At 40.2% G+C, this 9,394-nt stretch overlaps 1 protein-coding gene and 1 pseudogene across 1 annotated transcript in view; one reads left to right on the forward strand and one right to left on the reverse strand.

The window, feature by feature from the left end:
* Positions 1-72: 72 nt before the first annotated feature.
* DMC1 (DNA meiotic recombinase 1) overlaps positions 73-9,394 on the reverse strand; it is a 38,938-nt gene continuing 29,616 nt past the window's right edge. The window contains exons 13-14 of the mRNA XM_031018278.2: positions 6,264-6,380; positions 73-644 (exon numbers count right to left, since the gene is read on the reverse strand). Coding sequence (XP_030874138.1) covers positions 575-644; positions 6,264-6,380 — 187 coding nt within the window. The 3' untranslated portion in view covers positions 73-574. The remainder of the gene's footprint in view (positions 645-6,263; positions 6,381-9,394) is intronic.
* LOC145721912 (large ribosomal subunit protein eL39 pseudogene) lies at positions 6,761-7,444 on the forward strand (annotated as a pseudogene).

Raw genomic sequence — 9,394 nt, forward strand, 5'->3', positions numbered from 1 at the left:
TGAATCAGAAATACATTTTTTAAAAGTAATTTCAACTTGTCAAAAAGTCAAATGGTTTAAAATTTAGTTTAATTTAATATTTCTTTTCCATTGCTATAGAGGTGAATGTACAGTTTGATGTTGTAAATAAAAAAAGCTTTTTTGTGTGTCCTGTAAATGGCTTCCCCTCTTTTGGAAGTGTGTCCACTTCTGTAAGTGTTCAAGGGGAAATGATAGGAGAATGGTGCATTTCTGGGCTCTTAGATTTTCTGTTTAGTGGCTGACTTTGGACAGCTAAAGTGATAGGATCAGGTACCCCTTCCCAATTAGTTTTCAATAGCTTTATTCATATATACACATGTATGAATATATATATATATATTTTTTTTTTTTTCCTGAATTGACATACAATGTATAGTGATTATACATCAGGGACTTTTAGGATAAATATAAGATTTAAATTCCTTTTGTTGACTTTCCTGTAATAACATGTGAAAAAAACAAACTCTTACTTCAAGGTCTGAAATTTGAGACTGCTCTTCCATTTCTTCAGCTCCTAATAAGCACTAAGAAACAATCTGCATCAATTCGCCGCCTACTCCTTGGCATCCCCAATCCCTCCAGCAGTTATTGCGAAGGTGGCTTCATTTTCAGGCATCTCAGGGCTAACAGAATACAAGGGAACAGAAGTTTAAAAAAAGCTCTATTTCTATAAATACCATATTCATGTCACAGGCATCACACCCCTATCAGTCTGAGTCTCCAGAGACATTTCAGAGTTGCTACAGCTAAATATGGACTATAGAATTTACCTGCAAGGATTACCAACCCTCACAAACACCGAACAACTTGCATTTCTAAGGTTCTGAATGTCAAGAAAAATGACCCCAAACTTGGAAATAGGCAGAAGGAATAACTGGGTGTTCTTCCAGTATACTCTCAGGCAACAGTGTGGCAGGCCTTCAGGGGTCTGGGTCAAAAGGGGGGAGGTGCACGTTTCTGATGACTAGGCCAATGCAGGGCAAAATTGTGAAAGGCTCTGAAGTGAACTAAAAGATTACCAAGTACCTTCAGTGGAAAAATAGGTTGCCCAGCACATCCTTCCAGGTTGTGAGGACTCTGCTTTTCGTTGTCTTTGAGCTACTTGACAACTCTGCAAGTTGTAGGTAACCATGAGTAATACAAATTATTCTTGTCCATAGAAATGTAAATTGTATGAGGAGGAATGCAATTGATTCTTGTCCTATGGATATTGACCTGTTTTTGATCAATTTCTAATTCATTTTAGCATTCCTTATTTGGCTCCATATGTGTGTTGTTTTGATTTTTTCTTTGATCTGATTATAAAATCTTATTAGTTCCTGCATTAATTAATGACTTAAATAAAATCTTTGACATTTTATATTTGTATGTGATTATATGATCTTTTAGGTTTCACCTTTTACTTAATTCTACAAAACTGTAGGAGTAGAGGTTAATTTGTGGAAAACTGAGAGCAATGCAGGTGATTCTTGTCTGAGGGTGATGCAGATGATTCCAGTCTATAGCACTGGAAATGAATTTCATTGTGTAGAGAAGCAATTGATTTCCCTCTAGTAGAAAAAACAACTTCAAATGTTACAATTTATTGCCTTATATTAACCAGTTTTTCATCTATTAGCAAATTTATTTCAGCATTCCTTTGATTGACTAAATAAATCTCTTTCAAATTATCCTTTGAATCAGTTTCTTCATTACTTGAGTTGAATCAAGTCTTTGACACATGTTTATTTTATATTTATTTGCAAGAAAGTCATGTTTTCAACTTGTGAAAATCATATGTTAGTATGTACTAAACCCTACCGATTTCACAAAAATGGGACTGAGTCCCTACTCTCAAGAAGTCTAACAGGTGAACTATGTATGACGTATGACAAATATGCAAAGTAAGCTAAATTTCATAAAGTCAATATATATGTTACAGAACTCTAAAGAAAGGAGACATTAGGGGCGCCTGGGTAGCTCAGTCATTAAGCGTCTGCCTTCGGCTCAGATCATGATCCCAGGGTCCTGGGTTCGAGCCCCACATCGGGCTCCCTGCTCGGCGGGAAGCCTGCTTCTCCCTCTCCCACTCTCCCTGCTTGTGTTCCCTCTCTCGCTGTGTCTCTCTCTGTCAAATAAATAAATAAAATCTTAAAAAAAAAAAAAAGAAAAAAGAAAGGAGACATTATACCGGTGAGGTTGATTAGGAAAGGCCTCATAGATAATATTTGAAGAGGCTTTTGAGGCAGAAATGGGGGCATTCTAGGCAGAGGGAATAGTATAAACAAAAATATGGGAATATATACTTGTGTTATAGATAAGAAAGAGAAGAATAGGGGCATCTGGGTGGCTCAGTTGGTTGAGTGTCTGCCTTTGGCTCAGGTCATGATCTCGGGGTCCTGGGATCAAGCCTGCATCAGCCTCCCTGCTCAGTGGGGAGTCTGCTTCTCCCTCTCCCTCTGCCCCCCCCACCACATTGTGCTCTCTCTCTTTTTCAAACAAATGATAAGATCTAAAAAAAAAAAAGAGAAAGAGAGAAGAAGAAAGTTAGGTTTAGGTATGTTGTGTTTGAAGTACCTGTGTGATAGTCCTGTAGAGGAGTTCTGCAAGCAGTTGGAAACGAATATCTAAAACTCAAGTAAAAGGCTAAACAAGAAATAAAAATTTGAAAATTATTGATCATGAGAGAAAGAGCTACTGCTATTTTGTGCTATTATTATATCCAGGTTTTGGTGATTGTTTAGTAACATTAATAGCTTTCATTTATTAAGTATTTACTAATTACTACATGTCGGTCTCCTTTATATCATTTTATTTTAACTTTATGAGAACTCTTGGGTCTGTATTATTATTATTTTTTTTTTATTTGAGAGAGAGAGAATGAGAGAGAGCACATGAGAGGGGGGAGGGTCAGAGGGAGAAGCAGACTCCCTGCCGAGCAGGGAGCCCAATGCGGGACTCGATCCCAGGACTCCAGGATCATGACCTGAGCCGAAGGCAGTCGCTTAACCAACCGAGCCACCCAGGCGCCCCTTGGGTCTGTATTATTATCCCCATTTTACAGATGAGAAGATCGAGGTTCAGAGAGAAGTAATTTGCCCAAGGTCACAATTGCTGGTAAATGAAGATGCTGGATGAGAGACTAAGTTATTTGACTCCAAAGCTCAATGTTGTTGTTGTTCTTTCTTTTTTTTTTAAGATTTTATTTATTTATTTTTTTTGTCAGCGAGAGAGAGAGAGAGAGAGCACAAGTAGGGGGAGCAGCAGGCAGAGGGAGAAGCAGGCTTGCCACTGAGCCAGGAGCCCGATGCCAGACTTGATTCCAGCGGAACTTGATCCCAGGACCCTGGGACCACAATCTGAGCGGAAGGCAAACGCTTAACCGACTGAGCCGACCAGGCGCCCCCAAAGCTTATGTTCTCAACCACCAGACTTTATTGCCTCTCAAAGCTGGTTTTTGTTTTTTGATTTTGTTTATTTGTTTTGTTTTATTAGATGGGTGGAGATTAGGCACTATACTCTGAGCACACTATGGGTTAGGTTACTTCCCTTAGGAAATAGCAGGCCCCCCTCCCCGCCGAGGATAGTAAATGGGCTATAAATAAGGCCGGTCTTGCTAAACTAAAACTAGAGCTGGATAAGAAGGCCTGAGCTGAATCAGAAAATAACCTTTTGGCTTTGATGGAAAATACTCAGCTGGCCACTTTCAAATGGCAGGAAGCTAAGGAGATGAGAAAGAGGAGGACCAAGCAAGGTATCTGCAAAATTGAACTGGGATTTGTTTGCTTTTTTGGTTCTAGAAATAGAATCAAAAACAATTACTTCAGAAACTTGACCATTTGGGTGCCTTTTCAGTTCTTGGTAATTATTTAAAATTTGTTTTTTCTTCGAATTCAGTAGAGTTCTTTGTTTTTAATGTCCATCAATCTCAGATATGCTAAGTGGAATAAAATAAATGGGGTTTTTCTTCACTCAAAAGTTTTAAAGAGAGCGGGGCGCCTGGGTGGCTCATTCGGTTAAGCAACTGCCTTCAGCTCAGGTCATGATCCTAGGGTCCTGGGATTGAGCCCTGAGTCGGGCTCCCTGCTCAGTGGAGACCCTGCTTCTCCCTCTGCCTCTGCCTGCTGCTCTCCCTGCTTGTGCTCGCTCTCTCTGTCAAATAAATAAATAAATAAATAAAATCTTTTTAAAAAAAGTTTTAAAGAGAGAAAAATGCAGACTGGGGGCCAGCTATAATTACTTAGGGAGTCTGTAACTATAGTGGGATCATGACCTGAGCCAAAAGCAGACGCTTAACCAACTGAGCCACCCAGGTGCCCCCTATAGTGACATTCTAGGGAAAGAGCTTAGTTCATTTTTGTAGTCACTCTTGTATATCTGGGAATTCTTCCGATAACCTTTTTCTGCTCAATTCCTCGAGAATTTTGTGTTTTCTCCGAACAAGAAATGTTTTTCTCTTACATCTGTGTAAGTTAGTAGTTGAAGCCACGGCAGTAACTATAGCAGATGTTATGACTGTCCAAAATAGAGCATCTTTAACAAACTGAGAAATAGTGTAATGATTAAAAGTGTTGGCCCTAGATTCAGACAGTACAGATTCTAATCCCAGTTCCATCTTTTATTGATTGTGTGATCTGGGCAAGGCCTTTCATTCATTCACTAAGAAAGTATTTATTGAGCACCTGCTAAATCTTTGTTGTAGGCACTTGAAATCTAGAAGTGAAAAAAATAGACAAAGATCCCTGTCCTTGTGGAATTTATATTTGGGGAGAAGAAGAAACAGATAATAAATAATGAACATAACAAATATATTATGTAATATGTTAGAAGATGATAAGTGTTATGGGGAAAGAAAAAAATAGAGCTGGGTAAGGGACAGTAGAAGTGTGGAAACTGGGAGGAGTTGCAATTTTAAATAGGGAGATCTAGACAGGTATTGTGGAGAAGGTCATATTTGATCAAAGATTAGAGGAGGGGAGATTGATAATCAGAATGAGGGCTACGTGGGGAAAGATGATTCTAGGCAAGTACAAGGCCCCTAAGGTAGAACTGTGCCTGGCACGTTTATAGAATGTCAAAGTGCCCACTGAAGTTGCAATGCTGTGAGAGGAGAGCAGGGGCAACAGGATAGGGACACACATGTAGTGCTAAGTAAACCACTATAGAGACTCGAGCTTTTATTCTGAGTTAAGATGGGGAGCCATTGGAGAGTTTTAAGCAGAAGATAGATATGATCTGACTCAATTTTACAAGGGATCACTCTGGCTTCTGTGTGTTTTTTGTTTGTTTGTTTGTTTTTTTAAGATTTTATTTATTTATTTAACTGACAGAAGGAGAGAGGCCCTTGCCTCTTGGGGACACCCTCTCCCTCCTGTTCCACAACTTTGGGGGACTCCCTTTCCCCAGCCCATAATAAGTACTGTGATTCATAGCAAAAACCAGATTAAGAGCTCATGTGATTTCTTTTTGGTTGATTTTTCCCCCCTAGGGTAGAGTTATTACAAATCTGCCCTGTTGCTCAGGGTTGGCTAATCAGTCAATCACAAATATTGTACATCTATTATGTCTCAGGTACTGGGAATACAGCAGTGAGCAAGAGAATCATGTCCCTGTCCTCGGGGTATTTGCTATCTAGCTGGATGGCATGCATCACATAAATCATTACCAGTAGAATATAAGCTCTATGAGAGCAGGGCCTTGTCTTTCTGTTTTAGTCACTGCTCTATCTCCAGAACCTAGAACAGCTGGTGTGTTGTAGGTCTCTTGTAAAAATTTATTGTTTATAATTCTTATTAAATAAGTAAAGTACCGTGAGAGAATATAAATTATAATATAGGGTACAGCTTAGACTGAAGGGTTAGGGACAGGTTCCCTGTGGAAGTGATGTTTAAACTGAAACCTAAAAACAACAACAACAACAACAACAAAACCCAAAAAACAAACCTGGCAGAAGAAAGAAGAATATATCTCTACCATATTCTATACTTTCCCTGCACTGACCACACTTCAACTGGAATCATTCTTTTGCTATCTAGCTTCACTGTAAGCTTTGGAAGGTCAGGGACAAGTCTATATGTCAACAGAATCCCTGAATCCCTAGAACCTAGTCCATAGTAGGGACTTCCCAATGGACTGAATACTTTTTGAGAAGGAAATTCAGACATGTAGGATCTGCTAGTGGTATAATTACAGCCTCTCAGGAGAGGCAATTCTATTTAATGCCATATGCCCAAGAAACTGATTAAAAATAAGAAAATATTTACCTGTCATAAATCTTGGCAATTCTCAGTTCTCCTCTTCCTTTTCTCAAGCTTATTCTTGTTGTTGAAGCATGAGCCAGAATGTGTCCCCCGATGGGTTTTTTGGGGTCTGCCTGAAAACTGAATTAATAAAACACCTTTTTAGGTTTCATCATAGGGACTATATACAGTAAAACCTGCAATTATAAGGCAACTTTTCTGTGGAGCACAGCAGGAGATGGGGTAGGTGTGTGTTCTAAGCAAGCATAGGCTCGTTCGTTAACTATGGAGTGGGGTATGTATTGGAGCTGCTCTATACCCCCTTGCCATCCTGTTTAGGTTTCTGAGAGTCCTATGATGTACAGTTCATGTTTTGATTGCTTTTTTAAAAGGAAAAAACACAAATAAAATGTTATTCATTGTCTTAGGATAATTCTTGGGGGTAAGCAATTTTTCTTCTTTACAAAATACAAAGACTGAATTTATTTATTCATTCATTCATTTATCAGAAATATTTACTGCTTTCTCTTTTTTGCCACCATCCTGCTCTGCGTGGCTGGCTGCTTCTCGCCATGTCTTCTCACGAGACTTTCAGAATCAAGCGATTCCTGGCCAAGAAACAAAAGCAGAATCATCCCATTCCCCAGTGGATTCGGATGAAAACTGGTAATAAGATCAGGTACAACTCCAAGAGGAGGCACTGGAGAAGAACCAAGCTGGGTCTATAAGGCGTCACACATCATGAAATGACACACTTAATTGGCACACATATTTAATTAAGCTGCGTGAAGATCATGTGTTCTATCATTCTATAAACATCCTTCCTACCTGGCCATAGACTTGTCTTATCATGGAAATGATTTTTCTCTGTGACTATGCCTCTGCACCAGTAGGTTGGTTCAGTAATAAATGTGAGACCTTTCGGCTCTACTGCTGTTGTGTTTCTGATTTGTGAAGGACTGAATTCCCCCACCTGTCAGATCATGCATAGCACTGTCAGAACTTTCTGCAGTGACAGAAATGTCCCTTGACAACCAAGTATGTAAAGTGTGGCTAGGGGGCGCCTGGGTGGCTCAGTGCCTTAGGCCCAGGTCTTGATCTCAGGGTCCTAGGATCGGGCTCCGCACTGAGCAGGGTATCTGCTTGCCCCTCCCCTGGCTCAAGTTCTCTCTTCTCAAATAAATAAATAAAATCTTAAAAAAAAAAAAAAAAAGAAATATTTATTAATGGCCTACTATGGGGCACCTAGGTGGCTCAGTCGTTAAGCATCTGCCTTTGGCTCGGGTCATGATCCCGGGGTCCTGGGATTGAGTCCCACATTGAGCTCCCTGCTCAGCAGGAAGCCTGCTTCTCCTTCTCGCACCCCCCCTGCTTGTATTCCCTCTCTCATTGTCTCTCTGTCAAATAAATAAATAAAATGTTTTTTAAAAAATGGCCTACTGGGGCACCTGGGTGGCTCAGTCATTAAGTGTCTGCCTTTGGCTCAGGTCGTGATCCCAGGGTCTGGGATCAAGCCCCACATCAGGCTCCCTGCTCCGCGGGAAGCCTGCTTCTCCCTCTCTCTCTCCCCCTGCTTGTGTTCCCTCTCTCGCTGTCAAATAAATAAATAAATAAATCTTTAAAAAAATGGCCTACTATGTGCCAAGCACGATTTTAATCTAATGAATAAGAAATGCCCAATTATCCCTATGAGGTCATGATGTAAATGGGAACAGATTGAGAACCTCCTTCTTGTTCATTAACTGTATGTTGGAAGCCTTCAACTTTGCACTCGTTATGAATTTGCAGTGAGAATAATTTTGGAAATGGCTTTGTCTTTATCACTGATGCTCAAAGTTTATTCTTCTAAAGGAGGATGCAGAAAAGATAAGTTTTTACTATGTCTGAATTCAAAAAATATATTATGATTGCAAGGTAGTTACAAATATTGTTGATACTCATCTTGAGAGATATATTCACTAGGGGACTAACACTCACTTGGCAAGAAGTGAAGTGTTCTTAATAACCCTAATAGTGAATCCTTTAAAAAAGCCTAGGTGCTTTAAAGCATCAACAAAATACCAGCAAACCAAATCTGGCAGCATATTAAAAGGATTATACATCACGACCAAGTAGGATTTATTTTAGAAATGCAAGAGTGGTTCAACAAAGGAAAATCATCAGTGTAATATACCAGATCAAAAGAATAAAGGGGAAAACCCCCCACATAATCGTCCCAGTTGATGCAGAAGAAAACCTAGGCTTTGAAATCATCAATAAAGGGAACTGAATATAAACTAACAGGTTAGGGGTGCCTGAGTGGCTCAGTCGTTAAGCGGCTGCCTTCGGCTCAGGTCATGATCCCAGGGTCCTGGAATTGAGCCCCGCATCGGGCTCCCTGCTCCGCGGAAAGCCTGCTTCTCCCTCTCCCCCACCCCCTGCTTGTGTTCCCTCTCTCGCTGTCTCTCTCTGTCAAATAAATAAATAAAATCTTAAAAAAAAAAAAAAAGAAATTTAATAAAAAAATAAACTAAGAGATTATACTTGATCAAAATAAACTGTGACATAGCTTAATAACCTCAGCTCTGGGAGAATATAGTTACAAGTCAGTTTAAATTCTGCTTGTTCCTTGAAGGTGTTCAGGATTCTGGTTACTCTAAGTATGAGGCATGGTGTAGAAAAGGATGTGTAACTGACTGGCATGAGGTTAAATAGATTGAAGGGTGGTGGGGGTAAGAAGCTCTCTGGTAAAGGAGTCTGCTGATAACAGCATGAGTCTGCTTATATACTGCTGCTTGGTTAAATGGCTCAGGAGTTCGGACCAGAAGATCCCTGGCTGGGGCTGGATAGGATTCGTTAAGATTCAGCAGGTCCAACATTGAAACAAACACAGAAAGTTAGTTTTGGAGTGAACCACTATCAAGAAAGTAGTAGCTGGGCAGTTGAGACTGACAGCAGTTAAGAAGTCAGAAGGCCAGGGCGCCTGGGTGGCTCAGTCGTTAAGCGTCTGCCTTCGGCTCAGGTCATGATCCCAGGGTCCTGGGATCGAGTCCCACATCGGGCTCCCTGCTCGGCAAGAAGCCTGCTTCTCCCTCTCCCATTCCCCCTGCTTGTGTTACTGCTCTCACTATCTCTCTCTCTGTCAAATAAATAAATAAAATCTTTAAAAAAAAAAA

Source organism: Leptonychotes weddellii, chromosome 5 (assembly GCF_054177405.1).
Source record: "Leptonychotes weddellii isolate Sample4059 chromosome 5, ASM5417740v2, whole genome shotgun sequence".
Lineage (NCBI taxonomy): Eukaryota > Metazoa > Chordata > Mammalia > Carnivora > Phocidae > Leptonychotes > Leptonychotes weddellii.